Source organism: Callorhinus ursinus, unplaced genomic scaffold (genome assembly GCF_003265705.2).
Source record: "Callorhinus ursinus isolate GAN/ISIS: 27379988/994484 unplaced genomic scaffold, GSC_fseal_2.0 scaffold13, whole genome shotgun sequence".
Taxonomy (NCBI): domain Eukaryota; kingdom Metazoa; phylum Chordata; class Mammalia; order Carnivora; family Otariidae; genus Callorhinus; species Callorhinus ursinus.
Genome location: NW_027397075.1, coordinates 31,914,564 through 31,934,533, shown reverse-complemented (window position 1 = coordinate 31,934,533; position 19,970 = coordinate 31,914,564). Strand labels below are relative to the sequence as shown.

At 37.4% G+C, this 19,970-nt stretch overlaps 1 protein-coding gene across 1 annotated transcript in view; it reads left to right on the top strand.

Moving 5' to 3' along the window:
• The first annotated feature begins 769 nt into the window (after positions 1-769).
• The window catches only part of ANKRD45 (ankyrin repeat domain 45), a 39,931-nt gene continuing 20,730 nt past the window's right edge, over positions 770-19,970 (top strand). Inside the window, exons 1-2 of the mRNA XM_025877905.2 lie at positions 770-1,118; positions 15,622-15,789. Coding sequence (XP_025733690.1) covers positions 776-1,118; positions 15,622-15,789 — 511 coding nt within the window. The 5' untranslated portion in view covers positions 770-775. The remainder of the gene's footprint in view (positions 1,119-15,621; positions 15,790-19,970) is intronic.

Sequence of the window (19,970 nt, the reverse complement as noted above, 5' to 3'; positions counted from 1 at the left end):
AAACATTCTTATACATATGGAGGGGACTATGCTACTCTGCTCTGAATCATTACCAATTTAATATGTGTTCTGCTAGACTGAGCACAACGAATTCCTTGATTAATTGTGCCGGGAATTAATCTCATCCCTTCTGAACTCCCATAGCATACTTCATGTCTTATGATACTTAGCACTTGTTACCTTTTATCACACTTATTTTGTGCATGTCATATTTTCTCCCTTAAAATAATAAGTCGTTGAGGGCAGGAAATAAATTTGATTCTTCTCTGTAATTTACATAGTGCCTACACAGCACTTAGTACATTAGTAAGCTTTCAGTAAGCATCACTGAATGAATAATTCTGTCTAAATGTCAGTGCCTGAGTTTTAAAGTTTTAATCTGGCTCCAGTAATCCCTCCGTATTTCTGACTTTTCCCCAACACGAACCCTTGTTTAGGCAGGTGAATCTCTTTAGCATTCTCTTTCAATCTTTTCCTAATGAATCTAGCCACACTGATCTGTTTCTTCTTCTGTTCCTGTTGAATTTATTGTTTATATCACACATTCAGCATTTTAGTATATATTCAGGCAGTGTGCTGATTTATAGTTGTTGCACAATAAACTTTATTGATTGCATGGATGAAGTAAGTGTCTTATAAATATTTTCAACGAGTTAAGTATTTTTATGCCATCTATATTGTCAGTTGACTGATGAAATAAGCAGATAAACAAATACTGATTTGTTTGAGTAGATTACTATTACTTTTTCTTGGCTTCAGGTATTTTTGGGAGTTAATGGAGCCAGAAGGACCTCCAGAATCAGAGAGTTCAGAAAAATCAGTATTTTTCTCACAGCAAGAAGACGATAAAGAAGAAGATGAAGAAGAAGCAAAAGAACCAGAGGAAACAGCCACTCTTAATCCTCTCTTACAGCCTGCTCTCACAGGGGATGTAGAAGGTTTGCAGAAGATATTTGAGGATCCTGAGAACCCTCATCATGAACAGGCCATGCAGCTCCTCTTGGAAGAAGACATTGTTGGGAGAAATTTGTTGTATGCAGCTTGCATGGCTGGGCAAAGTCATGTGATTAGAGCTTTGGCAAAATATGGTGTGAATCTGAATGAAAAAACCACCAGAGGTATTTTGTCTTTTTTCTCTCATCGATATTACTTATGACTACCTAAAGATGCTATGTACCATCACTAAAGTTGGATAGATTTGATGTGCCTGCTTTATATTTTGCATATATTATATATGTACACATATATATGAATGTGTGAGCATGTGTATACATGTTGATATAGTATAGCATAGTATTAAGTACACAGACTAACTCTGTTTTTTTTTTTGAGAGAGAGCCTGCATATGCATGTGTGAGTGGGGGTGGGGAGAGGGGCAGAGGGAGAGAGAGAATCTTTTTTTAATTTAAATTCAATTTAATTAACACACTATATTATTAGTTTCAGAAATAGAATTTAGTGATTCATCAGTTGCATGTAACACCCAGTGCTCATTATATCACATGCCCTCCTTAATGTCCATCACCCAGTTACCCCATTCCCCCACCCACCTGCCCTCCAGCAACCCTGTTTGTTTCCTAGAGTTAAGAGTCTCTTATGCTTTGCCTCCCTCTCTGTTTTCATCTAATTTTATTTTTCCTTCCCTTCCCCTATGTTCCTCTGTTTTGTTTCCTAAAATCCACCTAAGAGTGAAATCATATGGTATTTGTCTTTCTCTGATTTATTTCACTTAGCATAATACCTTCTAGTTCCATCCACGTTGTTGCAAATGGCAAGATTTCGTTCTTTTTGGTGGCTGAGTTATATTCCACTGTGTATAAATCTATATATACACACATTCAGCATTATACTTTGCTGAATTCCTGTGTCAGTTCTAGCAATTATTTGCTGGAATCTTTTGGGTTTTCTACATAGGGTATCATGTTGTCTGCTAAGAGTGAAAGTTTGACTTCTTTGCCAGTTTGGATGCCTTTTATTTCTTTTTGTTGTTGAATTGCTGAGGCTAGGACTTCTAGTACCATGATGAACGGTAGTGGTGAGAGTGGACATCCCTGTCATGTTCCTGACCTTGGGGGAAAAAACTCTCAGTTTTTCCCTATTGAGGATGATATTCACTGTGGGTTTTTCATATATGGCTTTTATGATATTGAGGTATGTTCCCTCTATCCCTACGCTGTGGAGAGTTTTTCTGAAAAAAGGATGCTGTATTTTGTCAAATGGTTTTTCCTCCATCTTTTGAGAGGATCATATGGTTCTTGTCCTTTCTTTTATTAATGTGGTGTATCACATTGATTGATTCACAGATGTTGAACCACCCTTGCAGCCCAGGAATAAATCCCACTTGGTCGTGGTGAATAATCCTTTTAATGTTTTTTTAGCTAATATCTTGGTGAGAATTTTTGCATTCATGTTCATCAGGAATATTGTTCTGTAATTCTCCTTTTTGGTGTGGTCGTTATCTGGTTTTGGGATCAAAGTAATGCTAGCCTCATAGAATGAGTTTGGAAGTTTTCCTTCCATTTCTATTTTTTGAAACAGTTTCAGAATAGGAATTAATTCTTTCAGTGTTTAGTAGAATTCGCCTGGGAAGCCATCCAGCCTTGGACTCCTGTTTTTTGGGAGATTTTTGATTACTGATTCAATTTCTTTGTTGGTTATGGGTCTGTTCAGGTTTTCTATTTCTTCCTGTTTCAGTTTTGGTAGTTGATATGTTTCTAGGAATGCATCCATTTTTCCAGATTACCTAATTTGTTGGCATATGATTGCTTATAATATTCTCTTATAATTGTTTGTATTTCTTTGGTGTTGGTTGTGATCTCTCCTCTTTCATTCATGATTTTATTTATTTGGGTCCTTTCTCTCTTCTTTTTGATAAGTCTGGCTAAGAGTTTATTGCTCTTTTTTTTTTAAGATTTTATTTATTTGAGAGAAAGAGAGACAGAGACAGAGACAGAGCATGAACAAGCGGGGAGGAGGCAGAGGGAGAGGGAGAAGCAGGCTCCCTTCTGAGCAGGGACTCCAATGCAAGGCTCAATCCTAGGACCGTGGGATCATGATCTGAGCTGAAGCAAGATGCCTAACTGACTGAGCCACCCAGGCGCCCTGGAATTTATTGATCTTATTAATTCTTTCAAAGAACCAGATCCTAGTTTCGTTAATCTGTTCTATTGTTTTTATTTCTATATCATTGATTTCTGCCCTAATCTTTATTATTTCTCTTCTCTTGCTGGATTTAGGCTTTATTTGCTGTTCTTTTTCCAGATCTGGGTGTAATGTTAGGTTGTGTATTTGAGACTTTTCTTATTTTTTGAGAAAGGCCTATATTGCAATATACTTCTCTCTGAGGACCATCTTTGTTACATCCCAAAGATTCTGAACTGTCATGTTTTCATTTTCATTTGCCCCCATGGATCCTGGTTAACTCATTTATTCTTTAGTAGGATGCTCTTTAATCTCTATGTATTTGTGGTCCTTCCAAATTTTTTCTTATGGTTGACTTCAAGTTTTAAAGTATTGTGGTCTGAAAATTTGCATGTTATAATCTCAATCTTTTTATACTGGTTGAGACCTGATTTGTGACTCAGTATGTGATCTATTCTGGACAATGTTCCATGTGCCCTTGAGAAGAATGTGTATTCTACTGCTTTAGGATGAAATGCTCTGAATATATATAACAGAATATATCTTTTAAGTCCATCTGGTCCAGTGTGTCATTCAAAGCCCTTGTTTCCTGGTTGATCTTCTGCTTAGATGATCTGTCCATTGCTCAGAGTGGGGTATTGAAGTCCCCTACTATTATTGTATTATCAATGAATTTCTTTAATTTTATTATTAATTGGTTTATATATTTGGCTGCTCCCAAGTTAGGGGCATAAATATTTACAATTGTTAGATCTTCTTGTTAGATAGACACTTTTATTATGATATAGTGTCCTTCTTATGACAGTCTTTGGCTTAAAATCTAGTTTGTCTGATATAAGGATGGCTATTCCAGCTTTCTTTTGATGTCCATTGGCATGATAAATGGTTCTCTACCCCCTCACTTTCAACTTGGAGCTGTCTTTGGGTCTAACATGAGTCTTTTGTAAAGAGCATATAAGATGGGTCTTTTTTTATTAATCCATTCTGATACCGTATATCTTTTGATTGGAACATTTACTCCATTTACATTCAGAATAATTATTGAAAGATATGAAGTTAGTGCCATTGTGTTACCTGTAAAGTCACGGTTCCTGTAGATTGTCTGTGTTCCTTTCTGGTCTTTGTTAATTTTGGGCTCTCCCTCCACTGAAAGGACTCCCTTTATTATTTCTTGCAGGGCTGGTTTAATGTTCACAAATTCCTTTAGTTTTTGTTTGTCCTGGAACCTCTTTATCTCTCTTTCTATTCTGAGTGACAACCTTGTTGGATAAAGAATTCTGGGCTGCACATTTTTCCAGTTTAGCACATTGAATATGTCATGTCATTCCTTTCTAGCCTGCCAGGTCCTTGTGCAAGGGTCTCCTGCCAGCCTTATGTTTCTACCCTTGTAGGTTAAGGACCTCTTGTTCCGAGCTGCTTTCAGGATATTCTCTTTGAGATGCATGAATGCAAGCTTTACTATTATACATCAAGGTTTTGACATATTTTTATTGATTTTGAGGGGGGGTTCTCTGTACCTCCTGGACTTGAATGCCTGTTTCCTTCCCCAGATTAGGGAAGTTCTCAGCTATAATTTGTTCAAATAAACCTTCTGTCACTTGGAGAGAGAGAACCTTAAGCAGGCTCCACACTCAGCACAGAGCCCACTGCTGGGTTCGATCTCACAACCCTGAGATCATGACCTGAGCCGAAATTAAGAGTCAGATGCTTAACCAGCTGAGCCACTCAGGCACCCTCACAGACTTCACTCTTAATTAGCTGTATGACTTGGGCAAGTTACCTAATCTTTTTGTGCTTCTGTTTCTTCATCTGAAAAATGGGAATAATAGTTGTTTTTTCCTTAAAGGATGTAAAGATTAAATAAGATAGTAAATATAAATATCTTATCACAGTAGTTGGCACATACTAAGCTGATATACAGTAATTGCTTAATAATAATATTGTTATCTCTTTCCTTTGAAGATTTTTTTTAGTTTTGCAATCATGATCTAATTAGCTCTTTTTATTCGGTCACTTTTTTTTTTCAGATTGCAAATATATTGCATCGTCATTTTAGAAAATAAAAGAAAAAAATGACCTCCAGCAAATAGGGAATATACATTTTCTTCATGTTCACATGGAATATTTAAAAAAATTGATCACAAGTAAGTCCATAAAGTCTCAACAGATATCAAAGGATCTACAGCATGTAGTCTTTGTTCTCTGACCACAATAAAATAAGATTAGAAAATAGTAACAAAAAGATAACTGAAAATCCTGTATAATTTTGGAAACAAAAGCACATTTTCAATCATCTCTGGGTCAGAAAAGATACACTAGAACTTATGAAGTATTTAAGTGACAACAGGATCACTCTATGTCAGACCTGTGGAATAAAACTAAAATTTAAGGTGCCTGGGTGGCTCAGATGGTTAAGGTGCCTGGGTGGCTCAGATGGTTAAGGCGCCTGGGTGGCTCAGATGGTTAAGCGTCTGCCTTCGGCTCAGGTCATGATCTCAGGATCCTGCGATCGAGTCCCACATGTGGCTCCTTGCTCAGCGAGGAGCCTGCTTCTACTCTCCCTCCCTCTCTCTCTGGCAAATAAATAAATAAAAAATCTTTAAAAAAATTCTAGTTTAACACATATATTAGAATATAAGAAACATTGAAAATTATGAGCAAGGCATTTAACTCAAGGAGTTAGAAAAAAAGAACAGGGTATAGCAAGCAAAACAGTATTTGCTTTATGGGAGTCTCAGAGGCAAAGGGAGAGGAAGGGGCAACAGAACTGATTAAAAAAATAATGGTTGAAAACTCCCCAAATCTAAGTAATTGAAAGAAAGTAGAAGAAAAATAGGAAAAAAGTAGAAGTGAAGTAATGACATTGAAAATAAAGAAACAAAAGAGAGGATCAACAAACCAAAATCTAATTTAGTGAAAAAGACAGAATTGATAAACCTCTGATAATATTTGTTAATTTTTGATATTTGATAATATCAGAGAGGTAGAGAGCATAAATAATAATTACATTGTGAAAGATGGAGCATACACACAGGAAAAACTAAGACTTAAAAAATCATTACATCGGGCACCTGGGTGGCTCAGTTGGTTGAGCACCTGCCTTCAGCTCACGTCATGATCCTGAAGTCCCAGGATCGAGTCTTGCATTGGGCTCCCTGCTCAGCAGGGAGTCTGCTCTCTCTCTGACCCTCTCCCCTCTCATGCTCTCTTTCACCCTTTCTCTCTCAAATAAATAAATAAAATCTTAAAAAAAATCATTACATCCATCGACTGATGAATGGATAAAGATGATGTGGGGTGTGTGTGTGTGTGTGTGTGTGTGTGTGTGTATAAAATGGAATATTACTCAGCCACCAAAAAGGATGAAATCTTGCCATTTGCAATGATGTGAATGGAGCTAGATGTATTATGCTAGTAAAAGTCAGAGAAAGACAAATACCATATGATTTCACTCATGTGGAATTTAAGAAACAAAACAGATGAACAAATGGGAAGGGAGGAGAAAGAGAGAGAGAGAGAGGGAAACAAACCATAAGAGACTCTTAACCACAGAGAACAAACTGAGGGTTGATGGAGGGAGGTGAGTGGGGGATGGGCTAGATGGGTGATGGGTATTTAGGAGTGCACTTGTTGTAATGAGCACTGGGTATTATATGTAAGTGATGAATCACTGAATTCCACTCCTGAAACCAACATTATGCTATATGTTAACTAGAATTTAAATAAAAATTTGAAGAAAAAAATCATTAGAAAATATTATAAATAATTTTATGACAAGACATTTGAAAACTTGAATGAAATGGACAATTTTCTTATAAAGTATAAATTACCAAAATTAATTCAAGAAAAAACCAGAAATCTTGACTAGATCAATGGTTATTTTGAAAAAATGAGTAAGTAATAAAAATAGGCCTCTTTCCCCCACCCCCACCTAACTCTGGGCTTAGACATTTTAAAAGGTAGGATTTACTGCACTTTTAGGGAAAAGGTAATCTCTGTCTTATACAATGTTCAGAGAATTGAAAAAGAGAGTTGGAAAACTGCTTACTGGCCGTAGTAGAAAGAAAAATTATAGGCCAATCTCACTTAATAACAAAGATGCAAACATCTTAAATAAAATATTAACAAAATGAATCTAGATTATGTATTACAAAATGTAATGTACTGGGTTGGGTTTAGTCCATTAATGAGAGGCTGCTTTTTAACATTAGAAAAAAATATTAGTATAATTCACTACATTAAAGGACTGAATGAACAAAACCACGTGATAATTTCAAAAGATGTAGGAAGTCTTTTGAAAAAAATGTTGCACTCATCCATGATGAATGCTCTTAGGGAAATAGAAATAGAAGAAACCTTCCTTAATTTTAAGGCTCTCTATCAAAAACCTGAAGCAAACTTACTTAGTATTGAATCTTTCTTTCTTCTTTCTTTCTTTTCTTTTCTTTCAAGTAGGGCGTGAAGCCCATTGTGGGGCTTGAACTCACAACCCTGAGATCAAGACCTGAGCTGAGATCAAGAGTCAGACGCTTAACCGTCAGCCACCCAGGCACCTCAGTATTGAATCAGTAGAAGCATTCTTTAAAGTCAGAAACAAGGGGCACCTGGGTGGCTCAGTCAGTTAAGCATCTGCCTTTGGCTCAGGTCTATGATACAGCGGTCCTGGGATGGAGCCCTGTGTGGGGCTACCTGCTCCCTGCTCATTAGGGAGTCCTTCTCCCTCTCCTCCCCGGTTGTGTTCTCTGTCGCCATCTTTGTCTCTCAAATAAGTAAAATCTTTCAAAAAATAAAGTCAGAAACAAGACTATGATATTCACTGTCATGGCTTTTTTTTAAATAAGATTTTATTTATTTATTTGTCAGAGAGCGAGCGAGCACAAGCAGGGGGAGTGGCAGGCAGAGGGAGAAGCAGGCTCCCCGCTGAGCAAGGAGCCCCACATGGGACTCGATCTCAGGACCCTGGGATCATGACCTGAGCTGAAGGCAGACACTTAACCAACTGAGCCACCCAGGCACCCTTATCATGGCTTTTATTTATTTACTTATTTATTTATTTATTTATTTATTTATTTATTTATAGAGAAAGAGACAGCAAGAGAGGGAATACAAGCAGGGGGAGTGGGAGAGGGAGAGCAGACTCCCTGCTGAGCAGGGAGCCCGATGCAGGGCTCAGTCCCAGGACCCTGGGATCATGACCTGAGCCGAAGACAGACACTTAACGACTGAGCCACCCAGGCGCCCCTATCATGGCTTTTATTAATGACTAGAGTGGCAGTCCTAGCAAGTGCAGTAAGATAAGAAAAATAAATAAGAGACATAACACAGTATGTGCTGGAGCTGGCTTTTACCAGCTCTTGTCAGCTGATTGTTAAAATTTCAGAGGTTTTGTAAATTGGTTGACATCACATTGGTAGGTTGAAGTTGGCCATGTTAGAGGAGTATATATCGTGGAAATTGCTAATGGTACAAATCAGGGATTTCTCTCCAGAGAACTAGTGGTAAACATTTACCAGCAAACTGCTGGGTTTAAGAATTTGAGTGGAAGAAATAAAACTCTCATTGTTCATAGGGATATAGATTTAAGTCCAAGGGAATCTACTATTAGTACTAATAGAATTTAATTTAGCAAGAATATGGACATAAGATCAGTACCCCAGGTAAGTAGCTTTCTATATACCATCAACAATCAGGGAAGGTAATAAAAATACAAATCTTATTCACAGCAAAACCATACAGAAATTAGGACTAAATCTGACAAAAGAATTGCAAGACATTTATGGCAAAAAGTTTAAAACCTTATTGAGTTACATCAAAGAAGACCCAAATTGTGTACATGTTTTACACAGTGAGATTAAATATCATAAAGATGGCAATTTAAATCCAAATTAATTTATCAATCTCGTTATATCACATTAGGTTTTTTTAAAAATACAAACTGAGAAGCTGACCCTAAATTTCAGTGGGGAAATGATGAAATATTTAATATGTGGAGAACGGTGATTATTAATCTGGAAAAAAAGTTAAATTAGATACCTATATTGTACCATGCACAAAAATCAATTACAGGTTTATGCAAGATATGAATGTGAAAAGAAAAAGCTTCAAACTTTGTGAAAGATAGAGGAGGATTGTTATATTCTTGAGATGTCACTCAATATCTTAAAACAAGAAGTAATAACAAAACCATTAAAAGAAAAGATATATATGTTTTATATATATATAAATTTAAAATTATATACAAAAGATACTATAAACAAAGTGACAAGGTAACACACAGACTACAAGAGGATGCTTGTAATATCTTTTCAACCCACAAAGGATATATCTGCTTAAGACCATCTACTAATCAATAAGAATAATTGAACCCAATAGAAAAATAGAAAAAGGATAGGGACAAGCAGTTAATTCATGGAAAAGAAATGTTCATGGCCAATAAGTATATAAAATGTCAACTTCACTATTAAAAATGCAAATTTAAACAATGAGCTATCACTAACACTATCACTACTCACTTGTTAGATTGATAATTTTAATATCTGTGTATAGTGTAAGAAAGTGGTCCAGTTTTCATTCTTTTGCATGTTGCTGTCCAGTTTTCCTAGAACCATTTGTTGAAAAGACTGTCTTTTCTCCTTGAATATTCATTCCTGTGCTGTCAAAAAAGTAATTGACCATATAGTATGGGTTCCATTGGTCTATGTGTCTATTTTTGTGCCAGTACCATACTGTTTTGATCACTACAGCTTTGTAATATAACCTGAACTCCAGAATTGTGATGCCTCCAGCTTTGCTTTTCTTTTTCAAGGTTGCTTTGGCTATTTGGGGTCTTTCATGGTTCCATACAAATTTTAGGGTTGGTTGTTCTAGCTCTGTGAAAAATGCTGTTGGTATTTTGATAGGGATTGCATTAAATGTGTAGATCACTTTGGGTAGTATAGACATTTTAACACTATTTGTTCTTCTAATCCATGAGCATGGAATGTTTTCCCATTTCTTTGTGTTTCATTTTCATCTCTTTCATCAGTGTTTTATAGTTTTCAGAGTACTGGTCTTTCACCTCTTTGGTTAGGTTTATTCCTAGGTATTTTACAGTTTTTGGTACAATTGCAAATGGGATTGATTCCTTCATTTCTTTTTCTGCTGTTTCATTATTGGTATATAGATATGCTACAAATTTCTGTATGTTGTTTTTGTGTCCTGTGACTTTATGGAATTTGTGTATCAGTTCTAGCAATTTTTTTGGTGGAGTCTTTTGGGTTTTCTATATAGAGTATCATGTCATCTGCAAATAGTGAAAGTTTGGCTTCTTTTGTGCCAATTTGGATGCCTTCCATTTCTTTTTGTTGTCTGATTGCTGTGGCTAGAATTTCCAGTAATATGTTGAATAACAGTGGTGAAAATAGACATCCCTGTCTTGTTCCTGACCATAGAGGAAAAGCTCTGTTTTTTTCCCATTGAGAATGATATTAGTTGTGGGTTTTTCATATATGGACTTTATTATTCAGGCCTTATTCATCTTATAACTGAAAGTTTGTACCCTTTGACCAGCCTCTTCCTATTTTCTCCACCTCTCAGTCCCTGGCAAGCACTGTTCTACTCTATTTCTATGAGATCAACTTTTTTTTTTTCTTTTTTCTTTTTGTTTTTGGATTCCACATATATGTGATACTGTGCAGTATTTGGGTTTCTCTGTCTTACTTCACTTAACATAGTGTCCTTCAGGTTCATCCAAGTTGTTGCAATGGCAGGATTTCCTTTTTTTTTTTTTTTAGGATTTCCTTCTTTTTTAAAAGGCTGAATAATATTCATTGTGTGTGCATATGTGAACATTGATGATGTATTGGAGCATAAGAAGTCATTGGCCTCAAATTAAAAGACTTTTAGTTGAAGGACTGCAGTATAGATGTCTCTATAAAGTAAGAAGATGTATGCCATTTATTTGTGGATGATACTCAGAAGTGGAAAGGAAAGAAAATGGTTTTCAAGGTGATTGATGAATCATGTTTGCTTTCACGATTTCCTTTCTTATTAAATACTGGAGAATTGGACACTTAATCCAAAAGGAGGAGAATGAAACAGTTCTGATAGTCTCAGCTCTCTGTTCTCTTGACTTCTGGTCTATTGGGAAGTGCCTTGTTTTCTTCTTGAGCCAAGGATAGGTCTCTGCAGTTGGCGGTTTATTGATGATGGAACCTCCTCTGGTTCTGGCAGGGCTCTGGTCACTAAACCTGACCATACTCAAACAGGTGTGACCAGAACTAATTACCATTTTAAAATTTGTCTCCCCATGCAATCAGCAAACATTTATTAAGGGTGGTGGGATAGCCAGACCTTGTGCTGGGAACTGGGAATAGAAAGCTGAATGAATTCAGCCTTGGACAAGTTTACAGTTTAGCAGAAAACAGCTATGTAAATAATCACTATATCATGGAATAAAGTATGAAATAGATTAGAGGGGAGATAAGTCAACTTTACCTGGAAGTATTGGACATGGTCAGGGAAGGTTTTATAGAGGAGGCAATATTTCTATTGAATCCTGAAGAATGACCAAGAATTCAGACAGATGAGAGTTGAGGGATAGGGCATGGCAGACAGTATAGTAATCGCAGTGTCTGATTTTAGTGTCACAATATTGCTCATATTTGGTATACTTGCTCACTATTTTAGGTAACTGAAATACTGGTCTTTTTATAGGTCTAATAGTTTTATTTGTTTTTCAGAAATGAAATCTGAGTCACTTATGGATTGAGAAAAATAGTAATGATTTAATTGCTCTATGTATACAAAAAGTCAAACTGGTCTACAAATTTAGATGGTCTACATTGTGGTTTTGCAAAATTTCTGTTATAAGAATAATTCGAGTCCAAAAACTTCCCAACTAAGTAAAATGTGAATCTCATGGTTTTGAAATTGATCAGAAAACTGAAATGGAATCTCTGTATATGAAAAGACTAAAAAAGACAAATATGAACCAGCAAAGTTTTCTCTGTGGAAAAAAATTACAGCTTACTCTTTTTTTTTTGTAATTTAGAGAGAGAGAAAGAGCGAGGGGGGAGCAGAGGGAGAGAGAGAATCTTAAGCAAGCTCCATGATGTGGGGCTTGATCTCACAACTCCAAGATCTGAGCCAAATCAAGTGTTGGACGCTTAACCAACTCTGCCACCCAGGTGCCCCTACAGCTTACTTTTAATAAAAAGATTTCAGTGTTTGCAAAAAAGCAAAAAACTGTTCAGAGATCTCCCTCTTTTCAAATTAGAAGTGAGATAATTTGAAGGAAAATACTTGGTGTTGGGATGTCTGGGTGGCTCAGTCTGTTAAGTGCCTGACTTCGGCTCAGGTCATGATCTTGGAATCCAGGGATCCAGCCCCGCCTCAGACTCCCCACTCAGTGGGGAGTCTGCTTCTTCCTCTGTCCCTCACCCTGCTCTCATGCTCTCTCTCTCAAATAGATAAATAAAATCTTAAAAAAAAGAAAGAAAATACTTGATGTTAGTTTATAACCACTTCTAACTAATGTTGAGTGAGAAAAACTTCAGTAGCTAAAAAAATTTGTACAAAAATATCTTGGTGATACCATTGACACACTTAGAAAAATCAAATGTTTCATTTGAAATTTTCATGATTAATTACATTTCTTTATTTTTATAGTGTTTGTTTTTTTATCCTTAATTTTTGTTAGCTTTTTAAAAAAGATTTTAATTTATTTGTCAGAGAGAGAGAGCACAAGCAGGGGGAGTGGCCGGCAGAGGGAGAAGCAGGCTCCCCACTGAGCAAGGAGCCCGATGCGGGACTGGATCCCAGGACCCTGGGATCATGACCCAAGCTGAAGGCAGATGCTTAACCAACTGAGCCACCGAGGAGTCCTAATTTTTGTTCGTTTTATCTGACAATTTATATTGCTAGTAGAATGAAAATATATACTTAACATTTCTATTTCATACTTAATGCTTTTTTGATATCTTATGTTTATACATTTTCATAATGTATTAACATTTAAATGTATTAAATAGTTTCACTAATTAAAAAAGTGAATTCTGTACTCCATTTTATAAAATACTAGTATTAATACTAAGTAAACATTAAGTTTATACTGGAATTATTTTATTCCATTACTGTGATTATTTCAGGTAGAAAAACCCCCAGCATATGCAAAGTTGCAGAGGCATGGAACATGATTAGGGAATTCAAAGAATCTGGTACTGGCGTGGTAGGTGGGTTGTGAGAAATATTCTAGATAGGTGAGTATTTTGCTCCATGGCCTATTATTTGTTTTTGACTCATCATCCCTGTTTTTGGACTTTGACCTCACCATATACCTTTATTAACGTATAGCAACCCTGAGAAAAGTACTTACCTTCACTGTGCTTTTGTGTTCTTATCTATAAATGAGAACAAGCTAGTGCCTACTTCATAGGATGGTAGCGAGTTCATAGCTGTGAAGCACATAGAACATTGCCTACATAGAGGAAAAGATTCCTTTTCCTGTCTGATCTTTTGCCTCCTAGGAATTACCTGCTTAGTTGACTCGCTCTATATTTAGTAACCGGTAAGTCCTCCACAAAGAGAGTATTTTTTCTCTCAGAATTAACCCCAGTCCTTCCCAGTTCCATTTAGGGTACCTTTCTTCCTACTGGGATTTCTAACGTGTGGCCCTCTGTATCCCTCTCCTGGGTTCCAATGCTCATTGCCAACATTGTGGGAGGACTTTAGGAAAATCCCTTTCTCTTCTGGATGTTTTTGAAATCATCTTATTTAATTGTTTTTCTTCTTCTGGGAAGGCAATGGGGTTAATGTATTACAAGGATCTGTGTGTTTCTTTCTAGAAAACAGACCATCCCAACAAGGGGAAAAATATGTAAAGTTGTTTTAAAAACATGTAATTTTTTTGTTAAAAGCCTCTGTTTAGAAATCTTGTTTTCTTGTTTTTAAGCTATGTATATTAAATAGGAAAAAAAAATTAGATGTTACCAGTGGCATGTAACTTCAGCCTTGAGAAAAGCAATGTAAGGAGCCAGAACATCTCATTTGGAATGGCCTCTGGCTCATGTGAGCAGCATCTTGTCTGCAGACAGTGTCTCCCTCCGCAGCAAATCAGGGGCCCTGGGCCTTTTGGCTGATTGAAGACTTCCATCTTCAGGCAGAAGGCAAGAACAACGAGGGTGGTATCAGGGTATTTCTCTCTTTTTTTTGGTAGAGGATAAGGGCACAATGAAATTCTTGGGCTAGTCTCTATCTTTTCATTTTTGAAATTTCTCATTTGTTGTGATATTAAGAAAAAAAGAAGTTGGGCCATGAAGGAGCGGTAATTCCAATTTTGGCAGATCCTGGAGTAGATCACTTGATGTTCCTTTTGATTCCCTTACTAACTCTTCAGGTTATGATATCCTCAAGACAAAGGTAGTTTACAACTTGATGTAAAACAGACCTGGGATTGTGGGAATGTGGCAAGTAGGGAGCCAGGGAGAGGTTTCTGGAAGGAAGTAGAGGAATCACTTTTCTCTTTTTCCCTACTCTACTCAGTGACAAGCATTTAGATGCTGTTTCCTACTCCTTAGAAATCCTTCATTTGGCAACAGACCTGGGTTTGAATCTTGCTTTGGCTACTTGCTCCCAGTGTAGCCTTGGGCAAGGTCTAGCCTCTCTGACCTTCACTGTCCTTTGTATCTTTTAATGGGGTTAACAATACTGACCTCATAAGGTTCTTGAAGGGGTTGAATCGAATTGTAGTACATAAAGTGCCTGATACATGGAGTCAACACATCTATTCATTCTTTTGCTCAATTCTTCTTGTAGTAGCAGTACAAGCCTCTTTGGCCAGTTAAATGAGTCACAAATACATCCTGTGGGTAAGTTAAAACAAGGAACTTTTGACTTGATTAGTGTAAAAAAATTTTAATGATGCCTCTCTTGTTTTTTACCCTCATAGTAGTTGCCTCAGCACATCTAAAAAACAACTTTCTAATTTGGTGGGTCATGATTTCAGTTTTAATTCAAATGATTAATTTCCAAACCAAAGGCATACACAGTTGTCATAATTCCTATGATTGCATTAACAATAATGCTAGTGTAATTAGAGTTTGCTGAAAATCCCTTAGACTAGAGTCATGGGTCTAATTGCGTTCCAAAATAGATTACTTCTAGGGAGGTTGCTGTCTTCCTTAGCAGATGTTGAAGAGCTCAGACTTCAGGCTACCTGTGTTGGTATCTTGCATCCATCATTTACTGGCTATGTTCCTTGGGCCAGTTTCTGGACCTCAGTTTCTGTCTTCTCTGGACCTCAGTTTACTTATCTGGGGATTATAATAATTCTGACCTCATAGGGTTTTTATGAACTAAATGAGTATACTATATATAAAGTACTTAGAATAGTGCTACCTCACAGTAATTGTTCAAGACTTGGTCATTATGATCTTCTGTTCAATAAAACAGCCTGAAACAATGTAGTCTATCTGACCAGACCATCTTCATTCTCTTGGTTAGGTTACACACTCTTACACTGTGCCGCAGCCTGGGGTCGTTTGGAAACTTTGAAAGCACTGGTGGAGTTGGACGTTGATATAGAAGCGTTGAACTTCCGGGAAGAAAGAGCTCGAGATGTTGCTGCTCGGTATTCCCAGACCGAGTGTGTTGAATTCCTGGACTGGGCAGGTAAGGAGGCCTACAGGGTAGTAGTGTAACCAAATTAACGAGAGTTCACTCCTTGGTAAGTCACAGAAACTACCCCAGGTGAATTGTCTCACAAAGGAAACTTTATTGGCAGCAAATAAGGAGATCACGGATGGTAACTTCCAAAGCTGTGACTCCCCAAGCAAGGGTGCATGGGTTCCTTTTATTTAGGGTTAAGATTTTATTTATTTATTTGTATATTTATTTATTTTTTAAGATTTTATTTATTTATTTGACAGAGGGAGACATAGCAAGAGAAGGAACACAAGCAGGGGGAGTGGGAGAGGGAGAACCAGGCTTCCCGCCCAGCAGGGATCCCGATGTGGGGTTTGATCCCACGACCCCGGGATCATGACCTGAGCCGAAGGCAGATGCTTCATGACTGAGCCACTCAGGCGCCCCTAGGGCTAGGATATTTAAAAAGGGGATCCTTGTCATTGTACAGGCGAGCATAAGGCTCCACATGTGCCTTAAGAAAACATGCCTATACATACATTGTATGTTATGTAAATGAGGCTTGTGTCCTCCTTGGGTGGAGATTTCATTATTAGAGTGAGATAAAGATAGTTGTGGGTTATTCTAGAGGTCACCCCATGGCCCATCTGTGCTCAAACTGGTCTGGGTAGTCTGGGCTGGCTGGAGGCCTCAGGGCAGTTGCTATTGTGTAAGGGATGGTTTCGGTTTCCATTTGCCTGAATTAAGAGATAAGCAGGGAAGAAGTGCTTAAGGAAAAAAAAATATGGGACAGAGGTTGGTGAGCTCAAGCAGGTGGGTAGTAAAGGTCGGGTCTTGGGATCTAGCTGATGACAGTAGAAAAGGACTGAGTGATGGATTTTTTTCCCCTATGAGTTATAGGTTATACCATAACAAAGCAAGAGATGATTAGCATTTTCACCTTTTGTCAAGTTTTATTTGTGCATGTAATCACAGCTGGTGGTGGTGTGTGAAATCTGCTTTTTTTTTTTTTTTCCTATTTTGCTATTGATCTCAAACATTGTACTTAATAGAAACTCCACGTATTGGAAGTTAGTTGATTGACTAATTTCTAACAATTTCACCAATAATTTCCCATAAGAACATATGTATGAGATGTGTTCAGGGCCATTTTCTGAGAGACTTAGGCAGAGTGGACCATTTCTTTTCTTTTTTTTTTTTTTAATGATGTATTTGAGTCATATATTTGCTTTCCCAGGTAGATACAGCTATAATAATTTAAAATGATTTTCCAGGCAAAATTAATCTATAGTGTTAGAAGTCAGAATAGCAGTTACCTTTCTGGCATGAGGGGAATTTCTAGGGTGTAACTTTTTTTTCCTTGATCTGTTTGCTGGTTACATGGTGTGTTCATTTGTGAAAATTTTTTGAGCTGTACATTTATAATTTTTGCACTTTTCTGCATGTATGTTAATGCTACAATCAAAGGTCAAAAAGCTATGTGCTATTTTGAGTTTTAGTGATATTTTGCTTCATTCATTTCCACAGCCCTGTAGAACATAGCTTAGAGATTCCAGGGAGATAATACCTGTGTAATTATGTATGTGTACACACATTGGTTAAAAAACTAGTACTTGTGAAGTTCACGGCATTCATTTTGCATAGTACTCTTGCATTTGTGCTTTTCAGCAAGCATTTATTAAATGCCCACTATGAGTATAGCATTGTTGCCGGTACAACTGGTTGTTCCTGCCCTCTGGACATTTGTTAGGTGGGGGATGATAAGCTATAGACATAAATAACATCAGAAAGCCTATGAATAAGGGTTAAAATCAGCAGAGGCGGTGGTCCATGCTACGGGGTGGTCAGGGAACGTGAAGTTGGAGCATGTTGGAGTTGAACTGGGCCTTGGAGAATGGGTGGGATTTTAATACATTAGAAGGGGACAGGGTGTAAGCACAGCCTGAGGGCTGGGGCTGAAAGTGGCGTATTGAGGGACAGTGACGAAATTGCCTTACTAGAATAGCAAGTTGTAATTTGCAAAGGTGCGCTACAGCACAGGTGGAATCATAAAAGAGAAAGTACATAGGCTTTTGAATCGAATTGCTGGAGTTTATATACTGGTGTCTCCGTTTGAAACCTATGTGACCTTGGACAAGGTACTTAAATTCTTTATACCTTAGTTTTATTTTCCAGAAAAGGGAACCAATAATAGATCCTGCCTCTTGGCAGTTGTTGTGAGGAATGAAGTGAGATGGTATAAAGCACTTCCCACAAGGCCTGGTGTGTGATGAGCACTTGAAAAATGCTACTGCTGTTACTACAGCCAGATAATACTCTGAAATGCCAGGTTAAGGTGTTTTCATTTCATTTCTGTTGCAACTGGGAGCCACTGAAAGTTTTATGTAGCAAAGGAAGAGGATGGAAGTGGTATTTAGGAAGAGTCATCCGGTAGCAATAAGGAGCTTGCTTATCAGCAACATGAGAGGAGGACTGGGAGAATAGAAATAAGGAAATTGAGGGAAAGTAGCACATTTGGAAAGAAAAAGATGAGTTATAGTTTGTGGATTATTTTGCAGATAATTATCCACTTGTACTAAATGTTTTCTAGGGGCAATATTTCTAAGAATAGCTTCAATTTCATGGTGAGATCTGTAAGTAAAAAGAAAACAAATAGCAAAGAATTTAAGCGATCTCCCATGAAGTTATTGTAGCTGAAATTCACATTGTATAATTTAAGATCCATTTTTGAAGAATGACCCATGGTACTTAAAAAAACACAAACCAGGGACAAATTTAAATATAACTTTTCTGAAAAGACAGTTTGGGACTTATGGGTGTGAAGTTCCAGTTGTTTTCTTCCTCCTAATATCCATCTGTTTAGTTTGGGTCCTTAACATTCTTGGGGGAATTGTACCTAACATTTCCTAATAATTGAGATAAAAGAAGACTACAATACTATATAAACTAGTATTCTGTTTTCAGATCAACGATGGAATTTTAAGGATTGGAACTTCATGGTAATGTAGCTGTGGAATGTCAGAAACACAAACTATTCAACAAAACATTTAATGTTTGTTTAATTCAGGCTAAATGAGAGTTTAAACCACTACTATTTCTTGTTCTGGTGATTAGAGTAGGAGTCACCTGGAGAAGTTTAAGGGGTTGAGGACTCCCTATGTTGCCAGCTGGACTGGGGAGACCCCCCTGGACCCGGAAGCCTCTGCCCAGCCCATCCCCAGGATGTCATTGAAGGCTCTTGGTCTCCTCACTAGAAAGAATTCATGCGCAGACCAGACACAAAGATTGAGTGGTGCAAGTAGGAGAGTTTATTAAAGTAAGAATATGCCCTCAAGATGAGAGAGTAGGTGAGCTTGAGAGAGAGCTGAATGCCCTGGTTTGGAGTCTCATCTTTTATTGACAGTTGTTAACTAGGAGGTGGAATATTCATTACTTGGGGAGGGGATTTCTTGGGAGCAAAGTTTTGTACATTTTTTCCCTTATGTCATCACCGTTTCCAGCCTTCTTTGCCTTGGGCCTGTCTGGTTTGATCCAGCTTCTCGTGGCTTGTTTTGGAGTGCTGTCAGGACAGGTTCTCTAACTTTCCCAATAGTTGGCCATAACTCCCCCTTTGCTGGCCTCCAGGCATCCTGTTAAAGCCTGTCTACTCTAAAACCCACCCAAAAAGATTCTCCTCCATACAGTAGAAAATTCCACTCTTAGAGAGCAATTGCTTTGGATTTTCGAGGTTTGGAGACTTTTCATTAAAAGAAATTTGTATCAGTGTTCTCTTAGAGGGAACTGGTTGACAGGTCAGAACTCTGAAAGGATGGAAGAGACATTTTTGGAGATGTAAGTGTAGGGTTGTGCTAAGGGAGAATGGAAGTAAGGAGGAGTCTGGAAACTGGGCTCATAAACTTTTAATAATCCACAATAACCTGAGCAGGCACTATTCTATTACTTGTAAAGACTATAGAGTCTTACTCATTGTTTCAAGAATTTTTTTTTTTTTAAGAATTGTTTTATAAAAGTTTTTTTTCTCCCTTATATTGATGCGAGGTGTATTACAGAACTGGCATGTTTTTCTGTATGTTTTAAATCAAATCTTCTGTCCTAGTTTCAGATAGGGCTCCCAATTTGTTTGGAAAATATGGTAACCATACTTATAAAAATTGAGGTGGCTGATCAACAAAAGTCCGGAATACTTTCTAAAAACTGAGGTATCTTAT